Below are 25,539 nucleotides of genomic sequence, written 5' to 3' on the forward strand. Positions count from 1 at the left end.
ATATAAAGTTTTCATTGAATGAACATATCAAGGGTATGTAGTACGACCCGAAATACTATCGGAGCCCAGAATTCTCGCTCTGCATCACACATGAAGACAACTTATATTGTGGATATTCTGTCACTTTCATTACAGATTCTGCTGATGAACAAAAAATGTGTATATACTTCAGGAATGTGTAAAAGATTCCAAACATTATGAGGAAGTGAAAACTCAATGTTTGGAATTGTATGCAACACTAAGGAGGAAGCAAAAAGATTCCCCGAATCAAAATTGAGACTGGACGAGAAAACCTCTGTAGTTGTCACTAAAAAAATACAAGGGATAATTAAGACCCTAGAGCAAGAGATGCTAGAAAAGGCATAGCCATTTCAGTTACTATACACAACAGTCATGTTAGGTCCAATATTTTTAATTACAAGGAACATTTTTGTATTCTCAGAAGCTCAATTTATGTATTACAAGAGATGCAATAGATTCTTGAATCTCTGAAATGATTTTGACTGTTTGGTACCTTAGATCTGCCATTAGTACATGTGCAAATTGAAACAGAGCAGAAAAGTAAGGTGGAGACTGTATTTACCATGTGACTTTTTCCAATCCCCAAATAGTGCCTTTTGGACTGAAGAATGCACTTAGCAGCTATCAGAGGGTCAGGGATGAAGTGGTAGTGGAGGCGAAAAAAGTACTGTATTAATATGTATATCTAGATGACAGTTCACTCATCTATCATGGCACAACACTTGTAAGCTATACAGATGATTTTTAGCAAGTTAAAAGAGACGTATTTGACCCTTTGCCACCCAAATGTAAGTTTCTTCACTGGAACACTAGTAGTGGGAGTCTTACTTTAGAAAAAGCTCCACATGCCTCTCATTATTTTAACACACTATTTTGAATAACACTTTTTTGAGCAGGTCAAAATGACATGGTATTATAAACAATGCTGCCCTAGCTTATGTTAGCACTCTCAACATCGCTACCACTGCTGGATCAGCATCAGGGTTAGCAGCAGTGAAAAGTTTTGCAAAAGAACAAACACTAGAACAGAAAATGCCACTGTGAGTCAATGAGGTTTGTAGTGAATATTGAAAAGATACTGGTGTCGGGAGTCCCTGGGTAGTGTGAAGCTGGCACAGCCAGCCCCATGCCACCCTCTCCCAGCGCCAGCATAAAGAATGGGAGGAGACATGGCCAAAGCACAATGCATGGCAGTGATCTCCAGGCACTGCCATGATCCCTTTGGCAATTAGTTAAAAAAGCTCAGAGTTTGCCATGTTAAATGCAGCAGCCTTGTGGACCAGAGAAGTGGAATAAACCCACCTCCCTTTAGAACTTGGGTTTCACACCTAACGCAGCTCAGTCAGAGCAGAGGACTGGGGCTCCGATATTTTGTCTTATAGGTTCCAGTGATCTGTATAAATTTTTTGAGATGTCAAATATATGCTTATATATTTGCCATAAGAAATTACAAAAAAAGAGTCACCAATTATTGGGAGAGCTTTCTGCTCTCTGAAGCAGCAGTTCACTAACACACACTGACATGTCTTAGAACGATGCTGACATCAATACTGGTGCACAGACAGAGATGTTTTGGCACGATAAAGCACTGAATGGAATGGTTATTGTTTAACAACAGTTATTCTAATTTAGCTCTTGCAGAAGAGGGTGGAAAAATCAATGTTTTCTAAATGGAAAAGAACAAAATCAGTGGGGAAAGGAATTAATTTTTCAAGCTTTTAAGTTGGTATTCTGAAGAACTGAGAGGAAAGGATGCAATTAAAAATGGGGAAGTGTTCTTACATCTCACACATCTTAAAGCAAAATAAATTAAAACCTTGGAGGGGGGGGGCATGAGAGAGGGGGCGGGCTGGGCAGGAAGGTTTTTCCAGTAAAGTAACAACTCCACATCCTTAGAGACCAAACTACCCAGCGCCGCAGTTGAATGGTTGTCTATTCTGCTGAGCAAACCAGCTCTTTAGGATGACTGATGTCAGTTCTTAACCCAGTGACTAGTGTTATAAATAATTCCATCAGAAAGAACACTTCTATGGCAACTAGACATGGTTCTTCCTCTTTTGTGCAAATATATGCAACAGTTTTTACTTACAAAATCCAAAAAATAACACTTACACAGCACTTTGTATGTTCAAAACAATGCAGACACATTAAACACAATTGTGTATACAGTCTACATTATAAAAACAATATAAAACAGAGGAATTCATGTTCAGTCCCCAGAAGTATTTCAGTCTCCCTTTACTTACCTCCCATAATTTTAGACTGGCAGTTGATAAATTCTGGCTTCTTGTCTGTAAGGTAGCGCTGACAAGTGTGATGAAGAATCTGAAAGAATGTGGATTTTTCGGAAGCCGTGCTTGCTACCCATTGGTCAAAAGCATTTTCAAATAGTAAATCAAATTCTGGAGAATCCTAGAGGAAAAACAACATTTGAATCACTGGTACTATATTTTAAAACTGATTTGAAAATTACATGTAGCAATGGACATTTTTAATAAAGCAATTTAAAATAAATTATTTTAAATGACAGACATTCACTTTTACAGCTGGTATGAAATTCTTTTTTCCTGAAGAAATCTTTGATGAAAATGAAAAAAAAAAATGTTTCTTAATGGAAATTTCTAGGAGTATTTTCAAGTTTTCAATAAAAACTCAAAACTGAAAGATTTCACCCAAAAATGAGAGTTGTAGTGCCTTATGGGGGTATAGTGTACTCGTGTGCCCTTTCTCCTCTATAAGTGGAGCAATGCAACACAGATTCCTGTTTTTGGAAGGGGGAGCTGTGCAACATGGATTCTCTGGTTGTGATGAATTATGGGAAATTACTCCAAATGGGCATTCCAGGCCATTGAGGAGAATGGGGACATAAGAAGAAACTACAAGTCATAGTTTGGGTAGGTTGTAATGTTTCCTAAAAGGCTGCAGGGCTAATAGTCTGGATTCAACTTGGGCAGCAGGCAGGCAGTTAAAAAAATACAGCCACATTCCAAACGCTGTGCCAACTGCAAAAAGAAACAGACTCTGATCATAAGGAGTCTGGTGGCACCTTAAAGACTAACAGATTTATTTGGGCATAAGCTTTCATGGGTAAAAACATCACTTCTTCGGATGCATAGAGTGAAAGTTACAGATGGTGTTAAATTTGCAAATGAATTTTAGTTCTGCTGTTTCTCTTTTAAGTCTGTTTCTGAAGTTTTTTTGTTCAATGACAGTGACTTTTAAATCTGTAATAGAATGACCAGGGAGATTGAAGTGTTCACTTACTGGCTTATGTATGTTACCATTCCTGATGTCCGATTTGTGTCCATTTATTCTTTTACATAGGGACTGTCCGGTTTGGCCAATGTACATGGCAGAGGGGCATTGCTGGCACACGATGGCATATATAACATTAGTGGATGTGCAGGTGAATGAGCCCTTGATGGTGTGGCTGATGTGGTTGGGTCCTCTGATGGTGTCGCCAGTGACTTTGTCCTCACATAAACACCACCCTATACCGGAAACCTACTGACCGCTATACGTACCTACATGCCTCCAGCTTCCATCCAAGACACATCACACGAACCATTGTCTACAGCCAAGCCCTAAGATACAACCGGATTTGCTCCAACCCCTCAGACAGAGACAAACACCTACATGATCTTTATCAAGCATTCGTAAAACTACAATACCCACCTGGGGAAGTGAGGAAACAGATTGACAGAGCAAGACGGGTACCCAGAAATCACCTACTACAGGACAGGCCCAACAAGGACAATAACAGAACACCACTGGCCATCACATACAGCCCCCAGCTAAAACCTCTCCAGCGCATTAGCCCCGATCTACAACCTATCCTGGAAAATGATCCTTCACTGTCACAGACCTTGGAAGGCAGGCCAGTCCTCGCTTACAGACAACCCCCCCAACCATGAAGCAAATACTCACCAGCAACTACACACCACACCACACCACACCACAGAAACACCAGCCCAGGAACCAATCCCTGTAGCAAACCTCGTTGACTACTCTGTCCCCATATCTACTCTATAGCGACACCATCAGAGGACCCAACCACATCAGCCACACCATCAAGGGCTCATTTACCTGCACGTCTACGAATGTTATATATGCCATCATGTGCCAGCAATGCCCCTCTGCCATGTACATTGGCCAAACTGGACAGTCCCTATGTAAAAGAATAAATGGACACAAATCGGATATCAGGAATGGTAACATACATAATCCAGTAAGTGAACACTTCAATCTCCCTGGTCATTCTATTACAGATTTAAAAGTCACTATCATTGAACAAAAAAACTTCAGAAACAGACTTAAAAGAGAAACAGGAGAACTAAAATTCATTTGCAAATTTAACACCATTAATCTGGGCTTGAATAGGGACTGGGAGTGGCTGGCTCATTACAGAAGCAGCATTTCCTCTCCTGGAATTGACACCACCTCATCCATTATTGGGAGTGGACTACATCCACCCTGATTGAATTGGCCCTGTCAACACTGGTTCTCCACTTGCGAAGTAACTCCCTGATCTCCATGTGTCAGTATATAATGCCTGCATCTGTAACTTTCACTCTATGCATCCGAAGAAGTGAGGTTTTTATCCACGAAAGCTTATGCTCAAATAAATCTGTTAGTCTTTAAGGTGCCACCAGACTCCTTGTTGTTTTTGTAGATACAGACTAACACGGCTACCCCCTGATACTAGACTCTGATCATGTGGTTTGCTTCCTTCACCCGGCAATCTAGGACAATCCATCCATATCAATGACATGATATGATATATGCACTGATGTACAGCAATGAGCCACAACAGGACATGCATTAGTAGGCCATTGGAACAGGCTTCAGATATGTTTAGCCTTTTGCCTACAAAGCGCTCCAGTAATTTACTAATGCACGCCCTGGCACGTCTTACTATTAGAGTATGTCTGATTGAAAATTAAATAGAGAAGTTTATTGCACTGTATTCTTCCACTAAGAAAAATAGTTCCTGGTAGAAGGAAAAGAGAAAATGGTATTGTATTTTCCATTCTAGTCAGAATATATTTAACAGCAAGGTTCCGAGTGGTTTCCAAACTGCTGCTGACAGGACAGCTTAGCACTTTTGGGCATGGGTGGTCTGTTTCAAACTGACTTTTCCCTCTCCTTCCCCCTTATTGTCTCTCCATACATCACCCCTACAATGACACAGGAGCCTCCTTTATCTTTTCCCCCTCCACACAATTAGAATAGGTGTATGGATTTTTTTTTAAATTTCATTTTTCAGTAATGAGGTCTCAGATGTGCACTGAGAGGAGTTGGTACACTAGTGCATCATCATTAAAAAAGATATGACCAATCAGAATGTGACTTTAGACAATCTAGGATCTCATCCATACTCAATAAGCATGTTTCATTGTATAATGTATTTGTGTACTTTATACTACATAATGTTTATGCCCACAAGATGTGATTTAAATCTCCAACTCCTAAGGCTGCACACATTAATTTCTAGCTGGTGCTTAAAAAGGTTTTATCTTTAACTAGCTTGTACTTAGCAAATCTGTTTGGTGCACTTAACACAGATATATGTTAGAAATTCTGAAAGAAGAAAAACCCAGATAATGACGATATAGCTCATTGTTGCAACCACTGTTATATATTTGCAGCAAATCTTGTACAAAGGTTGTCAAGTGAGGTGTCTATGAAAAGGCTATGATTTGCTGGTTATGATTATGCTATATGTATGCATGCATCATTTTTGTATTTGAAGTATTGGCCCTATACTAGGAATTTAAATGTTTGCTCCTGAGGTAACTCCCACAAGGTAATGCCCAGCACATCTTGGAGGGACTATTCAAATTGAGTGGCCCATCGAAAGAACGTTTAACCACAATGGACCATGGGAGAAGCCTATCTACACTTAATGGAATTTCCTGCTGTGACTAGGTGAAATGCATGGACATGTGACTTGCCCATGTGACTCCAACTCCATCTTGTTGCTGTAATTTTTCCATAGTAAGAACAATGGGATGCCCTCCACAGGGCAAAAGCTATAAAAGGCCCTGAAAACACCTCAATTTTGTCTTCAATCCTGCTTCTTAGTCTGGAGGAACTGTGCTATAAACTGAAGCTCTGAACAAAGGACTGAATGACCCATCCAGGCTGTGTATGTACTCCAGAGACTTGACTTAAGCCAGCTCTTTATTCCATCACTGCTACAATCATGAACCGAGAACTTTGCCATTACTGTATGTAATAGATTCCTTTAACCAATTTTAACTCTCACCCTTCTTTCTTTTTTCTTATAGATAAACCTTTAGATTTTTGATACTAAAGGATTGGCATCAGCATAATTTTTGGGTAAGATCTAAGATATATATTAACCTGGGTGAGTGGCTGGTCCTTTGGGATCAGAAGAACTACTTATTTGATGAGATTGTAAAGAACCACTCATCTCTGAATCAAGTGTTTTTGGTGGTGATATAAGAACTGGAATGCCTGAGGAAACTGCCTTTATGTTTTCTTGTTAGCCAGTGTGGTGAAACAGAAGTTTACTTTTGTGGCTGGTTTGGTATATCTTATAAAATCACCACCACCAGTTTTGGGTTGTGTTTGCCCTATTTTTCAGCAGTTCATCCTGAATTTGGCATCCTCAGTTATGACCCACTAAGGCACTGCTACAGGGGCAATGGACAGTCTACAGAGATTGCCAGTTTGTTGGATTAAGGGGGAGCCTGTAGGGAAGCATTGCACCAGGAAAGAGAGTAAGGTTTGTGACCTCTGCAAGGAACAGATGCGTTTGTAGGCAGAGCCAGTTCCAGGAACCCTCCTTCCATGCTCTCTCCCACCTTTGTCTGTCCACAGGTATTGATACATCTTATTCAAGAAAGCATCTAGGGATAGATTTCCAAGTTTTATATTGGATGCAGCTCCATGATGAACTGAAGGCCAACAAGGGTAGGCTTAGAAACTTATTCTTCATGGCAGTAAGAGAACAAAGGGGCTCTTCTTCCCTTTCAAAAGAGGGGAAGGAGACAGAAGCAGAAGAGAGAAGAGGAGAAAGGCAGGACCAGAAGTGTAGGAGTGAAGGAACATAACAGGAGTGAGCTTATTCTGCTCAATCTTCACCTTAAAATTGGGAGAAAACATGTACTGCTCCACAGGATAGTCAAGAGTTAGCACTTAAACCTGGGCAATTGAGAATACTTGCTTATACATCAGCATGCAAAGATGGAAACTGTCCAAGATTTTTTGTGAGGAAGACCCCAAGAAGAAGGGGTAACGGTCATGATAGGGCCCCTTCCACCTGCAATTCGGATAGCAGTAGAATGGCCTTGATCCTCAACAATAAAAGCAAAAATCCTAACAAAGTTACTTTCTCCAGACGTGTACAATGAACTCACCCGATTAGAGTCTATACCATTAACCTGGCGAAGCTGCTCAAGCATCCACTGTGATCTCCTGACAAATGACGTGGAACCTTCAAACTGTTTGACTTTTGTAATAGATGCCTGGGAGGGTTTCTTGTTCGTCACTGAACACATAAAAGAAAGCAAAAAAGTATAAATACAGACACACATACAAACACATTTATGTATGAATAGTATTAGTAAAGAAGTGTTATTTACAGAACTTATGATAAAACAACTCAACACTACTTGTCAGGAAGACACTACTTTCCACAGCCTCAAGTATAAGGGAGGAAAAGGATAACCCCAACCTTTGATGAAAAGTACTATATATCAAAATATCAATCAGAAATTATCATTTTTGGGCAAGCACACAAAATAACAGTGACCTAGCACATTAATAACAAAGCAATGGATGCCTTACAAATAAAATGACAAGAAATGAAAAATAAATTTTGAGAAAAAAAAGGGAGTGTGCAGAATGCCAGGAAACACAGAGACAACCTAGAAAAGCACACAGCAGAATGACATGGAAAACTTGGATCACCATGTCTGTGCCAAGACCAGGAGAAAATGTAAGTGAGTTGTTCTGAGTGAATGTGCTTCACTTGTGGCATAGAAATTGCAGAGGATGGAGAATGTAAGTTTTCTTCTTTTAAAAAAATAAAGACGACTTGTATATTTGATTTAAAAACTATTCCCTTTGTTGTAAGTAACCTTTAATGTACATTCATTTACAATTATTTACTACAATTACAACATTTTAAAGTTATTAATTAATTACTGCCTCACAGTCTTCCTATACATTAGCTAATCTACTGTTAAGATATACTAATGATCTACCATTAGTAAACTAAAAGATGGAGCTTAAACACTACCTGCCTTATTCACTGGTGGGTTTTGCACATTAGTAAAGCCAGCAGGATTTGGCCATCTGTACTGAACTTTGAATATGTTAAATGATAAAAAACTCCTTTCGCAATTCAAGATGATAAAATTTGCATTCATATTACAACACTACAAGCTTTAGATTATACGTTGGTCCTTCGGAGCATACATCCCAGGCATTCAAAAATCACCAAGTCAGGCCTTGAAAAATTATGAGATAGACTTAAAAACCATCAGATTAGAAAGACAGACAGAAAGAAATGTTAGGTTCCTTGTACTGTATTTGCCTTCTGGTTTCGAAGACTTTAAGGCACATTTGCTTCATATTTGCATGCTTTTCTACAGAACCATAAGAGCTAGAAACAGACTTTTAAAAAAGTGAAAGCTGAGCTTCTCATGAAATAACATGACTCCTAGAGCTGGCACTTAAAGACAGACACCAAATATTGTGAAAATGGGAACCCTGCACAGCACCAGGAGTCTGTTAAAGCAGTATCTTAACACAAGTGATGAGTCCGAACACACAAGTACTTTCAAAGCCTTAAACATGCTTTTTAAAAATACGTTACAGGATAACAGTCATAGTTTTCTATTAAAAATATCATATGCTATAGTTTCATGTACGCAAGTTTTTTATTTTCTGGTTCCCTATAGTAGTTAAGGGATGCTGGGCATTGAAGTCCAGATGCCCTTGGTACCTGCCAATCAGTGTCAGCTTTCCCTGGTTAGGGGGCTTCAACTGGTGAATCTCAGCACTTCTAATAAGCACTGGGATAGGAAAGTGGGCAACAGGGAAGCATTCATGGAAGGCAGAGATGGGAAGAAGCAGAAATCTTTCTTTTCCACCCACCAAGAGTCCAAAACATAAAAGATTGTTCCAAACAAAAATGGCCTAAACCTTAACAACAGATATGAAATTTCATTGTTCAACACCACATACTCTTGTAAGCGCCTCTCTCGCTCTAGCATATCATTAGTTACTGTAATGGAAATATTCAAAATCTCCAAAGGGATGGGGACAAAGTTACTTCTATTCCAGAAAAAAGCAACAAAGAGTCCTGTGGCACCTTAAAGACTAACAGATGCATTGGAGATAAGCTTTTGTGGGTGAATGCCCACTTCGTCAGACGCATGAGTCTGATGAAGTGGGCATTCACCCACGAAAGCTTATGTTCCAATACATCTGTTAGTCTTTAAGGTGCCACAGGACTCTTTGTTGCTTTTTACAGATCCAGACTAACACGGCTACTCCTCTGATACCTTCTATTTCAGAGTATCCTTGTTACAGCGTTCTGTGACACCACAGTGATAAATTTACTTCCTTGAGTCTCTAAGCGTAAATATCAAACAGTGTGCTCTACAGGAGATGGACAGCAAGCCAAAATCTTGCCATATACGTAACCTATTTCCAGTCTTCAATTTTAACCAATAAATTGGACAAAATTTAGCACTCTAGAAAGGGAAATATGAGTATTTGATTAGCATTATTTTTATTAATTGTGTTCACAACATTTACACATTGTTCTTTAGTTTTTAATCCTGTGCCATGGGCTATATTTCCATCCAGGATCTTCACCTGCTTTAGGCTCTGGCTTTCATACTGATACACAGAATATGCTAGTGAACGTCTGTAAAATTGTCTCTAATTCATTGCAGTACTGGCTGGTCTTCTGGTGACTTTTCCTGAGTGAACTCCTAGTGGAAATTACAGTGAGCCTCTTTTGATATATATACAATGTGACAAAAATCATTGTTTCCTCTCTGATGCCATGTCAGGATACATATTCCTTATTGATAAAACAAGCACTATACTTCTCAGGTCCGGAGGCATTACGAAGTTCCTTATAAGCCTCTATGCTGCTAAATGCTTCTGAAAACAGAACCAAAAGTTATGTCTGTGTCCTTGTTACCAGTTAAATATTCTTATTCCTGCACCCTTTCGCTGGCTTGTTTCCCATGCCTTGGCCTATCCACTCATTCATTTCTTCCTCCTCTTGTATTTTTGTAACAGTGAAGCAGCTAGATTGTAAATTCTTCCAATAGCCACATGCTGTTTGCCCACCTTCACTTGTCCTTTAATGTTACTTTGGACTTTCATATCAGTGATTGATTCACAGCACCACGAAGTCTGCCAGTAGTCCCTAACATAACAGCCTACACTTATTTAATATCCTCAACATTTAAAAAGTTTAGTTACTTATTTGCAGTATATAGTCAATACACATAGTAAACTATACATAATAATGACAGTACTGTCAATGTTATTTCACTGGATATTTCATAAACTTAATTGAATTTTGCACTAAAAAAAGGAAGTAATTGAACCACAGACAAAATACAGTTTGATAAAAATATATTGATTCTAGCACAGAACTCCTTAAATTCTCTCACTTGTTCAAATAAATGGGTTCCATGTACTTCAGAATAAAACAGAGATCATGTAAATAAAAAGCAATCTCAATTATATCAAACAATTTAATGTTTTTGGAATATAGTTAGTATAGAGTGTTGGGAACACGCCATTACATTTTAAAAATATAGAAAACCATACAACTTAAATAAACACACTATCCCCAGTGTTTTGAAATGTGCTTAAAAGATTAAAGCTAACTTCCAACAACAGGAAAAAAGGCTTCCTGTATTAGACTCACTCCCTAAACACAGAAAGGAGATGCCTTTTTTGTTGAGGGAAATCATATATATTTTTGACCTCTCAATAAGTAGTTTAGGAACCATCTTACAGTTTTTAAATAACTATATGAATACTTTTTTATATCTTATTCCAGTCTCCTACTTCACTTTTCTGTTGCCTTATGTTCTCTCCACGCACTTGAAAGTACATTATTATATCCCTGCATTTCTGACAATGCTATGTTGTAATTCACTGTGCTGGACAATCTGGTTATTTAATAACACTGTGTTATTACTGTTTTCCCCTTGTCCTCTGAATTAACTATATTTCTAAAATCCTTTTACCCCCGAGGGTGCCTGAAGTGGAGACTGTAAAGTTTAGGGAGACTTGCTGTGTTTTTTGCTTTGAGGTGTTGACATTTAAATCTCTCCCTTTTTGAAACATGTGAAAGCAACATGTGAAATTGCAGATGTATACATTTTAAATCTGATCTTCTATAAACAGAGAATTTTTTCACTTCAAGGTCCCAGAAGCAAAGACAAGGTTTTCATCTCAAGACCAAAAACATCAAGACACTTGATCATGGCCTTGGATAGACCAAGAGACTACCTACGCTTGACCAGGGCTCGGAGAGCCGAGAAGCGAATAACTGAACAATACCAAAAAGTTTTTTTAAAGAACCAAAGCTTTGGTCAGGCAGTTTCTACGAATACATAATACTTAAAACAAAAAACAAAAGATAACAAACCCTGTCTTCCACTTCCTCAACACCCATCAGATAAAGGGATTGCATCTACATTCATTAGTTGTTAAGGGGAAAAAATAAAGTCATTTACCTTTACTTAACCATTGTCACAAATCAATGTATCTGGTTATAAAAAGACATGGTTTTGCTGATCTTCATTTGTTATTCAAATGCACCATTACCATATGAAAAGTTCTATTCTTTTGACATTATCTCAGATTTACACACACACACACACACACACACACACACACACACACACACACACACACACACACACACACACACACACACCCTAGTGTTTCCCAGTTACAGGAGAGATTCAATACAGTAACAGAAAATCCATTTCTGGGAGAATAAGGACAGGCCAAAACCCCACCACCTACATGCTTCCCAAGGCCTACAGACAAGGGAACACAGGCAGACACATCATATCTAGCCACAGTACTCTTATTGAAGTAATATCAGGACCCACAGAAACCATTCTCAAACCGCTCACCACACAAAGGGCCAACTTCTTCTAAGACAAAACTGGTTTCCTCCACAAACTCTGCAACATTAACAATCTACCGCTGAACACCATTCTTCCCACCGCGAATGTCACTACCTTATACACCAACATCCCTCACAATGACAACATAGCCACCTGCTTCAAATATTTACAAGACAATGGACAACCCTCAGATATCCACCCAAAACACATCACCAAACTCATCCATCCATTTCATTCTCACCAATAAGAATTTTACATTCAACAACAATCACTTTGTCCAAACCATGGGAACAGCCCGGGATATTAGGATGGCTCCCCAATATTTCAACTTCTTCATGGGACAGTTTGAGGAAGGATTTCTGGACAAATGCACCATCAATGGCTATTAGACAAGGTGGTCGGGGTGCAACCGCATGCTCTGAGTGTTGCTAGTCTCTGTTTGCCAGAAGCTGGGAGCGGATGACAGGAGATGGATCACTGGATGATTGCTTATTCTGTTCATTTCCTCTGAAGCATCTAGCATTGGCCAGTGTCGGAAGATAGGATACTGGGCTAGATCGACTTTTGGTCTGATCCAATATGGCTATTCTTATGTTCTTACAAAACCAATGTTATACCTGAGATACACTGATGATATTTTCATCCTCTGGATAGGCAACTTAAACTCTCTCATAGACTTCCACGACAGCAACAACCACCACCCATCCATTAAATTCCCTCTGGAACACTTCCACACTAGCATCAACTTCCTGAACACCATGATCAGCTTCAGCAATGGCACCTTACAGACAACTACATACAAAAAACCTATGGATCATCACACATATCTTCATAGATCCAGTAACCACCCCAAACACACCAAGCACTCAGATACCACAGGATATGCTCTGAGGAGAACATACAGGATACACATGTTAACACTACTCAAAACCACCTTCCCCAAACAAGGATGCTCCACCAAAGAAGTAGATGGCATCATGGAATGGGCCACCCAAATACCCCGAGAAAACCTGCTTCAGTACAGAAATAAACCCCCCTCTGATCACACACCTCTAGTTGCTACCTACCACACTACACTAGAATCCATAAGGGGTATCATCAAACAACTACAACCCATATTCATCCTGAAAGAAATCTTTCCTGAACCCCCTCTTCTGGTCTTCAAACAAGGCCCCAACGTCACTAAGGCCTGGTCTACACTACGGGTTTAGGTCGACTTTAGCAGCATTAAACCGAATTAAGCCTGGACACGTCCACACAACGAAGCCCTTTCTTTCGACTTAAAGGGTCCTTTAAACCGGTTTCTTTACACCACCTCTGACGAGGGGATTAGCGATAAAACCGGTCTTTGCGGGTCGGAATTGGGGTAGTGTGGACGGAATTCGACGTTATTGGCCTCCGGGAGCTATCCCACAGTGCTTCATTGTGACCGCTCTGGACAGCACTCTCAACTCAGATGCACTGACCAGGTAGACAGGAAAAGACCCGCGAAGGTTTGAATTTCATTTCCTGTTTGCCCAGCGTGGAGAGCACAGGTGACCCCGCAGAGCTCATCAGCACAGGTAACCGTGATGGAGTCCTCCCAGGATCGCAAAAGAGCTCCAGCATGGACCGAACGGGAGGTACGAGATCTGCTCGCCATATGGGGAGATGAAGCAGTGATAGCTGAACTCCGTAGCAGTAAAAGAAATGGAAAAGTATTAGAAAAGATCTCCAAGGCCATGAAGGACCGAGGCCATAACAGGGACACACAGCAGTGCCGCGTGAAAATTAAGGAGCTACGGCAAGCTTACCACAAAGCCAGAGAAGCAAACGGAAGGTCCGGGGCAGAGCCGCAAACTTGCCGCTACTACGCGGAGCTGCATGCGATCCTAGGGGGTGCAGCCACCACTACCCCAACCGTGTGCTATGACTCTCTCACTGGAGAAACACACAGGGAAGACGGTTCGGGGAACGAGGAAGATGATGATGGAGGTACTGTAGGTAGCTCACAGCAGCAAGGAAGCGGAGAAACCGGTTTCCCCAACAGCCAGGATATGTTTGTGACCCTGGACCTGGAACCAGTAACCCCCGAACTCACCCAAGACCCTCAGGGCACACAGGAGACCTCTGGTGAGTGTAACTTTGTAACTATTTGTAAACATTACAAAAAAAAAGCAAGCGTGTTTAATGATTACTTTGCCCTGGCAATCGCGGCCAGTACATCTACTGGAAAAGTCTGTTAACGTGTATGGGGATGGAGCGGAAATCCTCCAGGGACATCTCCAGAAAGCTCTCCTGGTTGAAATGGGGTGATTTTATTAAGGGGACATTCAGAGGCGCCCGTTCCTGCTCTTCTGACCAGAAATGTTCCCCGCTGTTAACCACGCGGTGGGGGGAGGGGTGAAGTGATCATCCCAGAGAATCGTGTGTGTGTGTGTGGGGGGAGGGGGGGATGGTTTACTTGTGTTTGTGCCGCATGTTAACCGGGAAACTGCAGCCCCCTCCTTTTACATTGAAACCCCATTTTAAATGGACAACCCAATTCATCCTTGATATGGGAAATGCGCTGCTGTTTGCAACCTTTCCCGCATGTTAAGAAGGTTAAAAAAAGCCAAAACACTGTGGCCTACGGTGGCTGCCTGCAAGCCGAAATATGCGACCTTGTAATGAAAGAGTGTACCCATTGTTCTCTAAAATGTGTCTTTTTTAACCACCTCTCCCTTCTCCTCCGCCAGCTGCAAATGTTTCTCCTTCGCAGAGGCTCGTGAACATTAGAAAGAGAAAACGTAGGACGAGGGACGAGATGTTCACGGAGCTGCAGATGTCCGCCCAGGCTGATAGAGCACAGCAGAATGCGTGGAGGCAGTCAATGTCGGAGATGAGAAAAGCCCAATATGAATGAGAGGAGAGGTGGCGGGCTGAATCGCGGGAAGAACAGAGCAAGTGGCGGGCTGAAGACGATAGGTGGCGTCAGCTTGCAGACAGACGGCAAGAGGCAATGCTCCGTCTGCTGGAGCATCAAACTGATATGCTCGAGCGTATGGTTGAGTTGCAGGAAAGGCAGCAGGAGCAGAGACCGCCGCTACAGCCCCTGTGTAACCAACAGCCCTCCTCCCCAAGTTCCATAGCCTCCTCACCAAGACGCCCAAGAACACGGTGGGGGGGGCCTCCATCCACCCAGTCACTCCACCCCAGATGATCGCCCAAGTATCAGAAGGCTGGCCTTCAATAAGACTTAAAGTTTTAAAATGCAGTGTGTCCTTTTCCATCCCTCCTCCCCCACCCATCCCAGGCTACCTTGGCAATTATCCCCCTACCTCTGTAAGGAACTAATAAAGAATGCATGAATGTTTTAAAAAAATGACTTTATTGCCTCTGCAAGCGGGAGGGGAGGGTGGGGTGGGGTGGTTGGTTTACAGGGAAGTAGAGTGAACCGGGTCGGGGAGGGGGGGGGGGGGGGTTTGGAGGGTTCATCAAGGAGAAACAAACAGAAGTTTCACACAGTAGCCTGGCCAGTCACAAAACTCGTTTTCAAAGCTTCTCTGATGCGCACCACGCCCTGCTGTGCTCCTCTAACCGCCCTGGCGTAATCAGCGGCCAGGCGAGTTGCCTCAACCTCCCACCCCGCCATAAAGGTCTCCCCCTTACTCTCACAGATATTGTGGAGCGCACAGCAAGTAGCAATAACAATGGGGATATTCTTTTCGCTGAGGTCTGAGCAAGTCAGTAAGCTGCGCCAGCACGCTTTTAAACGTCCAAATGCACATTCCACCACCATTCGGCACTTGCTCAGCCTGTAGTTGAACAGGTCCTGACTCCTGTCCAGGCTGCCTGTGTACGGCTTCATGAGCCATGGCATTAAGGGGTAGGCTGGGTCCCCAAGGATCACGATAGGCATTTCAACATCCCCAATGGTCACTTTCTGGTCCGGGAAGAAAGTCCCTTCCTCCAGCTTTCGAAACAGAGCAGAGTTCCTGAAGACGCGAGCATCATGTACCTTTCCCGGCCATCCCACGTTGATGTTGGTGAAACGTCCCTTGTGATCCACCAGGGCTTGCAGCAGCATTGAAAAGTACCCCTTGCGGTTTACGTAGTCGGTGGCTTGGTGCTCCGGTGACAAGATAGGGGTATGGGTTCCGTCTATGGCCCCGCCACAGTTTGGGAATCCCATTTCAGCAAAACCATCCACTATTGACTGCACGTTGCCCAGAGTCACTACCCTTGCTATCACCAGGTCTTTCATTGCCCTGGCAAATTGGATCACAGCAGCCCCCACCGTAGATTTGCCCACTCCAAATTGATTCCCGACTGACCGGTAGCTGTCTGGGGTTGCAAGCTTCCACAGGGCAATCGCCACTCGCTTCTCAACTGTGAGGGCTGCTCTCATCTTGGTATCCTGGCGTTTCAGGGCAGGGGACAGCAAGTCACAAAGTTCCATGAAAGTGCCCTTACGCATGCGAAAGTTTCGCAGCCACTGGGAATCGTCCCATACCTGCAGCACAATGCGGTCCCACCAGTCTGTGCTTGTTTCCCGGGCTCAGAATCGGCGTTCCACGGCATCAACCTGCCCCAGTGACACCATGATTTCCACATTGCTGGGGCCTGTGCCTTGTGAGAGGTCTATGTCCATGTCAATTTCCTCATCACTCTCGTCGCCGCGCTGCAATCGCCTCCTCGCCTGGTCCGGGTTTCGCCTTGGCATGTCCTGGCTCTGCATATACTCCAGGACAATGCGCGTGGTGTTCATAGTGCTCATAATTGCCGCGGTGATCTGAGCGGGCTCCATGATCCCAGTGCTAGCTATGGCGCCTGGTCAGAAAAAAGGCGCGAAAGTAGTATCTGATGGACCAGGAGAAGGAGGGAGGGCGGGAGGGTCGAGTGACGACATGGCGTACAGGTACAGGAACAGGGAGAAACACAAACAACTGTCACACAGAATGGTCCCCCCAAAGATTAAACTGAAAACCCTGGGCTTAGCAGGCCATTGATTTCACGGAGGAAGGGGAAGCAAATGAATACAGAACAAATCTATTTTTTACATCTTAAGCTGGCAGCCGACGGTGCAGCATGAGTGATAGCCTCTCCAGTATGACGATGACGGATACCAATCATAAAATACCATCATCTGCCAAAAGGCAAGGGGCTGCTGCTGTGTAGCAATGCAGCCCCACGGCTGCCAGCCCCACGTCCGCCAGCACCCAGCATCGCCCTCGGCCTCTTCTGGGTGCTTAGCAGACAATACTGGGCAATTGGCAGAAAATAGTATATTACGACTGGTAGCCATCATCATCGAAACAGTAGCATGTCTGCCCAGGTGGCCATGATTGACAGCCACACTAATACGATGACGACGGGTACCAGTCATAATATACCATCGCCTGGCAAGGGGCTGGTGCAATGCAGCCCTACGGCTGCCAGCCCCATGGCTATCACTCATGCTACACCGTCTACCGCCAAAAGGCAGTTAGCAGCTGCTGCTGTGTAGCAATGCAGTCCCACATCTGCCAGCACCCAGAGGACATATGGTGACGGTGAGCTCAGCTGAGCTGAGCGGGCTCCATGCTTGCCGTGGTATGTTGTCTGCACAGGTAACCCAGGTAAAAAGGCGCGAATCTATTGTCTGCGTTGCTGTGACGAGGGGGGAGGGGCCTGACGACATGTACCCAGATCCGCCCGCGACACTGTTTTGCATCATCCGGGCATTGGGATCTCAACCCAGAATTTAAAGAAAAGGCGCGAACCGCTTCTCGGCTCTCTGAGCTGTGGCGCAAACGTAGTATCTGACGGACTAGGGGAAGGAGGGAGGGCGGGCCGAGTGACGACATGGCGTACAGGCACAGGGAATTAAAATCAAGAACGGTGGCTGTGCATCAGGGAGAAACACAAACAACTGTCACACAGAATGTTCCCCCCAAAGATTAAACTGAAAACCCTGGGCTTAGCAGGCCGTTGATTTGACGGAGGGAGGGGGAAGCAAATGAATACAGAGCAAATCTATTTTTTACATCTTAAGACGACGGTGCAGCGTGACTGATAGCCCTCGGCATCTTTCTGGGTGCTTGGCAGCAAATACGGGGCGGCGTATGACGATGGTCTTCAGGCCTATTGCACAATCGGCTGCTCGGGGAAGACTCTGCTAACGTGCGATGACCCGACTTGTAATAGGACGGCTAATAGTCGTAATACACCATTTACTGACAAAAGGCAAGCCCCACGGCTGCCAGCACCCAGATCGCCGATGAAGGCTACCAGTCTACTGCACCGTCTACCGCCAAAAGGCAGTTAGCAGCTGCTGCTGTGTAGCAATGCAGTCCCACGTCTGCCGGCACCCAGAGGACATATGGTGACGGTGAGCTCAGCTGAGCGGGCTCCATGTTGTCTGCACAGGTAACCCAGGTAACCCAGGTAAAGAGGCGCGAATCTATTGTCTGCCGTTGCTGTGACGGGGGAGGGAGGGGCCTGACGACATGTACCCAGAACCGCCCGCGACACTGTTTTGCATCATCCGGGCATTGGGATCTCAACCCAGAATTCAAAGGGGCGGCGGAGACTGCGGGAACTGTGGGATAGCTACCCATAGTGCAATGCTCCGGAAGTCGACGCTAGCCTTGTACTGTGGACGCGGTCCGCCGACTAGAGCACCTAGAGCATTTTATTGTGTGGACACACACAATCGGCTGTATACAACCGATTTCAATAAAACCGGCTTCTATAAATTCGAACTAATTTCATAGTGTAGACGTACCCTAAGCTCATTATCAGAAGCAAGCTCCCCCGGACTAGGGCACACCAACTCAAAAGTGGCACCCTGCCAGAACAAAAGATGCAAAACCTGCAGACACCTCTACACTGCTAACACACTTTTCAAGATCTATGGGTCCTACACTTGCCTAACACAACATATGGTGTACCTCATCCAGTGCACTAAATGCCCCAACAATAATGAGGTGGGGGGAAGCCAGACAATCACTACAACAATTTGGAATGAACTCACACAGGACAATAAGAGACAAAAACACCATGTCACCTATGGGTGTACACTTTTCACAAAGTGATCACTCTCTATCTGACCTATCAGTCCTCATCCTTAAAGGAAACCTGCACAACACGTTCATGAGCCAGAGAGCTTAACATTCATTGCTAGACACTAAAACTCATGGTCTTAACAAATAGACAGGATTTATGTCTTATTATAACAATCTGTAACCTATTAACTTACCTTTTTTTCTTATGACAACAGGGGTGTTAACGGACCACTTCACCTTGAATGGTCTCTTATAAGTAGTTAGTGCATATTCTATTAAACTTATCTGTCCAATCTTGTATTTAGCTGTGACAATGAGTAAGTTTCCCAGACCTGAAGAACTCTGTGTAGCTGGAAACCTTGTCTCTCTCACCAATAGAAGTTGGTCCAATAAAAAGATATTACCTCACCTACCTTATCTCTAAAATACACACACACAGACATCACTTTTCCTTAAGGTACAGTAAGGCCCAGATTCAAGCATTATATTTAAGCCCTATGGTCCACTTTTGAAGAGCAGCACTTCTACTATCATAGCTCAGAGCCTTAGTACATGAACACTAATATTCTAAATCCTCATTCGCAATATGAGCCAAAAACCATCATAGTATATCAACTGTAAAACAATGTTCCATAAAAAACATTAGATTGTTTTAGAATCTGATGACAGACTACTTTGATTTATATTCATTTAAAAAAAACAAACAAACAACAAAACGTATTGCCTGAATCAACAAAAAAAGATAGCTGGCATAATACTGGAATCTTGTTGATGCTGTTCATTCAGCTCCAATACTGAATAATATTAGAAAAAATGAAATCCTTGGAGAGGATTAGTTCAGGACAGAAGTAGTGATACTAAACATCCATTATGAAGTGCTGATGTTGCAAGTGATACACTACTGTATTGAAAAGGGAGATTATTTGATGTGTTTCCTTAATATTCTTTCAAGACTATCTACTACTACCCTAAATGGGGTTTCCAGCTCAGATGAGAAACAAAAAAGTGTGTTCCTAGGTCAGTAACACATGCTATTGACAAACAAGAGTCATTTGAAGTTCATCAATATGAAACAACTTCCGCAAACTGAGCCTCTGCAGAAGAAAGAGGACAAGACAAACCTCCATAGGATACTTACAAGTCTCAGACTTCGGACAGTCCTAGAGACAGGGGAACGTTTCTATAGGAATTTAGCATAGCATTCAGATCACTCCATTCATAAGGTTGTGGATTGATGGATTCATGCTGTCACACCCCCTCAGGGGGTCCCCTGGGAAAGCAGATTAGCACTGCATTTGCTAACGCTGTCGTAAGCATCACAAAGCATTTTGGGGAAGGTCAAAGGTGTGAGTGAGGAGTGAAAGCTTTCTTTGGAGGCTGCTGAGAGGCCAAAGGAGGAGGAAGGAAGAAAGCAGAGAACAGGTTAACTCAATGCCTCAGCTCAGCCCGAAGATAAGACGTGGGCTCCAATCCAAGGTCATGGGCTCGAGAAAAAGTCTGCAGCTGCCCGGTTGTGAGAAGAGGAGAACTAAGTGGAGCAGGGCTGCAGAGATTGCAGTGAGAACAGTGACAGTGAATGAGACGGCAAAGACCAACGGGGGGAAAACAAAGTCTCTGGAGCTGGTGTGTTTTGGGAACGCCGTGGAGGCCACAGTGAGCCGGTTTGGACTAGTACAAAGAGCACCAGGAACGGAGGGCCCTAAAACGAAAACACCCCCAAAAGAACCCAGGACTTAAACCCCCCCATCCCCCCGAGAGCCAAAGCAAGTCAGAGATCACAGCGAACCCTGGACGACCTGTGAACGGGACAAGAACTCCCGTCCACCCTTCCCCCACCCTCCCCTTCTTCTTACGTTACACCCAGGCTTGGTCAGCCACGGGTAGTGCGGGTGTGAGTATGAAAGTGGGTTAGGGCTTGGGGCACTAAGGCTTTTTTTCTTCCTCTGAGTGATGTGGGGAAGCCCCCCCAAGCACTCTCCACTGTTATTTTATTATTTTATTAATAAAGCTTTACAATTTAGATACTTAGTGTGCTCTTCATCTCCTCCTCTAAAGATCCTGCGGCCTCAGCCTGATCACCTGACGCCACAGGCAGATTGGTAACATACATCTGCCACAATGCTCATTAAATGTGGGGTATTCAAAAAGACAGGTTCCAAAAATTGATATTTGGGCAGGTCTTGCTAGTAGGAAACAAGATATATAAGTGGTGGGGAAAGAAAAAAACATCAAAAATCCCCTCCCCCACATCTTATGTTGGTTGGTCTCTTTAATCGACCTCATTACACCACTTTTTGTAGTAGGCTATGTTGTGGAGACATGAGTGTTCGAAGATACAGCTCGTTATTGTTAGTTACTCTTTGTTTAAAAATCCTTTACTTCCTAAGAATTCAATTTTATCTTATTTGGCATGATACTCTTGAAATACTAGCTGTTCTCTCTTTGGGTCCCATTAACCTTGAAGTGTCACATGTGGTTGAACAGATCTAGTTATTATTTCTCCTTGCATGTGTTATTAGTTAAGACAAACACTAAGCTAGAACTTCCAGAATGGCCAAAACCAATCTTCCCGTCCCTCACCAAACATATTTAAAAACAACTTGAAAACTTCCTTTAGTCCACGACGGCTTGACAGCGGCATGACAGACATTACACAAACGTATTGGCAGATGGGAGTAGCATGCTGACTACCTACTCATTACGTTGCTTTTCAAACTAGAGCACAAGAGCATAAGAATGGCCGTACTTGGTCAGACCAAAGGGCCATCTAGCCCGGTATCCTGTCTTCCAACAGTGGCCAATGCCAGGTGCCCCAGAGGGAATGAACAAAAGAGGTAATCATCAAGTGATCCATCCCCTGTTGCCCATTCCCAGCTTCTGGCAAACAGAGGCTAAGAACACCATACAGAGGCTAGGGACACTAGTAGCACTTTCATACAAGCTACACAGTGGGTATGAACTTTGCCAGCATCGTATAAGTCTCTTTTTTTTTTAAATCATTGGATCAAGATTGCGGGGACAGTTACACCTTCCAAGCTAAATCTTGACTAACAAATTATCCATCCACTTCAGCTAGGGCCTTTCATGATAGTTTAATTTAATAATCTATAGGAAAACAGGATTAACTGTGTGTCAATTTCAGTTTCTGTATGGTAACATAACTTTGCACCTTGAATTAAACCTATAAAGACAAACTGACTGAAGTAAGTATTAATCTTCTGGACAATGTTTTATTAATTTAGAATCTATAAATACATTGCAGCCCCATTCAGTACACAATATTGTTTTGTTTCTGTTCCTTGCTCAGACAGATACAAATAAATATATTAACTCATTTTGTCTTTATTTTTTTAAACGTGTCCAGTGCTTTCTGGTACAATCAGAATGAAATGGAGATTTGAATAGTTTAAACATCAGCATTCTATGTTATGGCATGAAAAGTTTGGGCTGAGGATAACCTCAAGGCATGATGGCATGCTCTGGAACTCTGAACTAGGTTAATATACATCAGAAAATAGCAGAAATATATTATGGAAAGATGACAGTCATTCCATAGTTAAGGTTTGTGCTAGCTTCTTGGCATTAGCCTAAATTTCTGCATCAGTCACATGATGAAAAATAAGCCATGGTATCAAATGTAGGAAGGTTGCATAGGTTTAAGAGACATGCATCCAAGAAAAATATTGTTTCAAAATCAGATCAGAGACAGAGGTAGAAATATACAGATCAGATCTAGCTTCTTCATGTTGTGCCAAAGTCTTGTAAATTGTTATGATCATTTGGCACAAACTGAAACAGAAACCTCTTCTAATTCTGGATCTGAAGCAGCAAATGCAAACCTCGCCACACAAAAAATTAAAGTGGTGCAGATATGAGGCTCCAGTTTTGACCCATGTGTCATTCAGATCAATCAATTTTATTTCTTTCTTCTGTTTTCTAAACTGTAACTGCCTGATTTGAAGCTATTTGTAATAATTTATGAATAATACAGCCTGCTTGAGGTATTGTGTTGTTTACTGTATGCACAAATTGAGTTAATTCACTAACAGGTTTGTCAGGAAATGCACCCAGAAATCCAGGGTGGGGGGTGTAGGTCTGGAGGGGGGGGAGGGGGAGAGAACACGACTTCTCTATAATCACTTCAGGGACAATACAGTGCTATCACTTTTAAAGTCCACCTCTGACACCCTGCTGAGCCACCCAAACCAGTATAACAAGACTCAGGAGACACAGGAGATGACAAAGGACTTTGATTGGATAAAAAGGCAAGCCCTCAAGGACAGGAGCAGAGACACTATTGGGGAACAGACTGACACCCAGACCCCAGATGTCAGGGTAAAATATATCTGCCTACGTCTCTAGGTAAGATAGACCTTCATATAGACTGTTTAGTGTTTTATAAACCTCTTATGCCTTGTCTTGTTCCAACTGTTAAGATTAAATGATACTTTGTTTTAAGGAAGACTGGTGTCACTCTATTCACAAGCTCCTGAAGGGAAGAACGCAATGGAATCTGCTGGGTAAGCATGTCTGGCACACATTGTAACGTTGCACCCAGCCTAGGGAGAATAGCGGGATTCCACCCCATGGAGATAAAGGCAAAAGGCCTCATACCTGAAGGGGTGTACTAAGATCTGAGGCGAATGATCAATGGTGCAACTAGCCCTGTAACTGTGGCAGTAAATATAAGCACCTATTTCCCAAATGGGAACTACAAAATAATGCAAAAGCACTACTCCATGAATATATCTATCTCAGATTACCCCCCCCACCCCACCCCCACCCCAACAGCCTTAGAAAAGAGAGAAATGGGCTTCATTAAATCCTGGCTCTGGTGGACCAAACATTTTTTTAACTGGACCAATTTTGAAATACAGGTTGCTGTGGTGGAGGTTTTTTTTAAAATCTGCTTTTGAGATCTTGATTTAGGATTGATGCATTTAGCTCTGCAAGTCTTTACTTAGGAATAACAGATCTTCATTTAAAGATTCATTTTCTTTTTTGTTCAAAATACACTGTATGAAAAGTTCAAATGTACTGACTGCTGAAGATTAATAGCAGGCAGTGTGAAACCCAAATCCTCTAGCTAATCAGAAATTCTATGACAAATGGCTTGATTGCCTCATCGCAATACAACTGGAAATTCTATGTATTTATAAAGTGCTGAATGCATCAAATAACTACTGATTCAAGGAATTAGTGTATAAAGTCTTGGAGAAGTTATAAAGAAAGTGATTGCTACAATTGTTTATATTTTAACAAAAAAGAATTTTAGCTTTAACAGTAAATACAGGAAAAGTTGCCCACACTGCTTAGATTTTTTTTTTTAAATCTAGAAGATTTTTTTAAAAATACCTAGACTGAAAACAATGGGGGTAGAATAATGCCACTACAAGAAATAAAACAGACTTTATATTTGTTTTATGAAAATTATGTTAAAAGTGACTGAAGATGGGAAATTTGTCACTGTCCATGGAAATGTACTGCGTGGGTGTTAAGAGTGTGGTTAAAAGAATACCCCTAACTTGGCATTTCCTTGCTTTTAAGGTTTTTAGTTGGGGTAGTGTCACGCCTAGCTAACCTTAATTCCTTGTAAAAGCTCATTTATGGAATGTTGTCTAGGGAAAGAAGAGACACAGGCAATGAGTGGTTAGTGTATGAGAGTTCATGTGAAAACTTAACAGCTCCTTCAAACCTTATGTACTGAAATCCACTGTGTAGATATGTACAGTATTTAAAGTATGTTTAATAATTATGAAAATCAAAGTGTACTTTCTTAATATGGATTTTTTTTTCAGTTGGACACCTTAATGTCCCCTCACAAAATGAAATTAATTAGGGTTGTTTTTTGTTTTTGCTTGGGGCGGCCAAAGAGCCAGAGCCAGCCCTGTGTGTAGCACAAGTACATAATAAATTTTATTTATCCCTACTTTCCTCCCTCTCTTTCCCAACCCCTCAAAAAGAAAACAGATCATTTAAAGCGATGTGTGAATTTCTCTGTGTCCTAGAAGATGATGATCCAGGTTCTAGTGAAATCCGTAGTTCAAAAATGGTTAGCAGTATCCTGGATATATATGTATCTTCAGTTCATAGTCAGAATTAACACATCAGGCTTCATAACATTATGTTTAATACCTGATACAATCTGTATCTGGGAACTATATCTTGCAATGTTGGTAGCAGCAGGGGAGAAAAAATCTTTTTCTAATAGGCTTTTTAAATCTGATTTGAAGACTTAAATTAAATCACTGATGTTATGCATGGGGGTGAGAGTGTTAAATTGCAGCGTTGTATCCTTAAATACAAGGGAACTCAGTACTCAAAAGTTGCCTTTTCCACTCCCTCTCCCCAAACTTTTATAT

General features: G+C 42.4%; 2 protein-coding genes across 3 annotated transcripts in view; one reads left to right on the top strand and one right to left on the bottom strand.

Moving 5' to 3' along the window:
- Positions 1-2,238: 2,238 nt before the first annotated feature.
- The window catches only part of STXBP6 (syntaxin binding protein 6), a 174,082-nt gene continuing 150,781 nt past the window's right edge, over positions 2,239-25,539 (bottom strand). The window contains exons 3-4 of one of the 2 annotated variants that reach the window (XM_065593251.1): positions 7,407-7,537; positions 2,239-2,433 (exon numbers count right to left, since the gene is read on the bottom strand). In XM_065593251.1, the coding sequence (XP_065449323.1) occupies positions 2,260-2,433; positions 7,407-7,537 (305 nt within the window). In that variant the 3' untranslated portion in view covers positions 2,239-2,259. The remainder of the gene's footprint in view (positions 2,434-7,406; positions 7,538-25,539) is intronic. The other variant, XM_065593250.1, reaches the window with a different exon arrangement.
- Positions 13,356-15,496, top strand: LOC135983156 (myb/SANT-like DNA-binding domain-containing protein 2). The gene is made up of 2 exons (XM_065593249.1): positions 13,356-14,282; positions 14,888-15,496. The coding sequence occupies exons 1-2, from the start codon at positions 13,742-13,744 to the stop codon at positions 15,052-15,054; spliced, it is 708 nt and encodes a 235-aa protein (XP_065449321.1). The 5' UTR covers positions 13,356-13,741; the 3' UTR covers positions 15,055-15,496.

The sequence above is a fragment of the Chrysemys picta genome, chromosome 4 (genome assembly GCF_011386835.1).
Source record: "Chrysemys picta bellii isolate R12L10 chromosome 4, ASM1138683v2, whole genome shotgun sequence".
NCBI lineage: Eukaryota > Metazoa > Chordata > Testudines > Emydidae > Chrysemys > Chrysemys picta.

Excerpts from the sequence above, each read along its gene's own strand:
- LOC135983156 (XM_065593249.1), top strand. The coding sequence starts at position 13,742 with ATGGAGTCCTCCCAGGATCGCAAAAGAGCTCCAGCATGGACCGAACGG. Across the intron at positions 14,283-14,887 it reads GGGCACACAGGAGACCTCTG|CTGCAAATGTTTCTCCTTCG; the intron begins GTGAGTGTAACT and ends CTCCTCCGCCAG.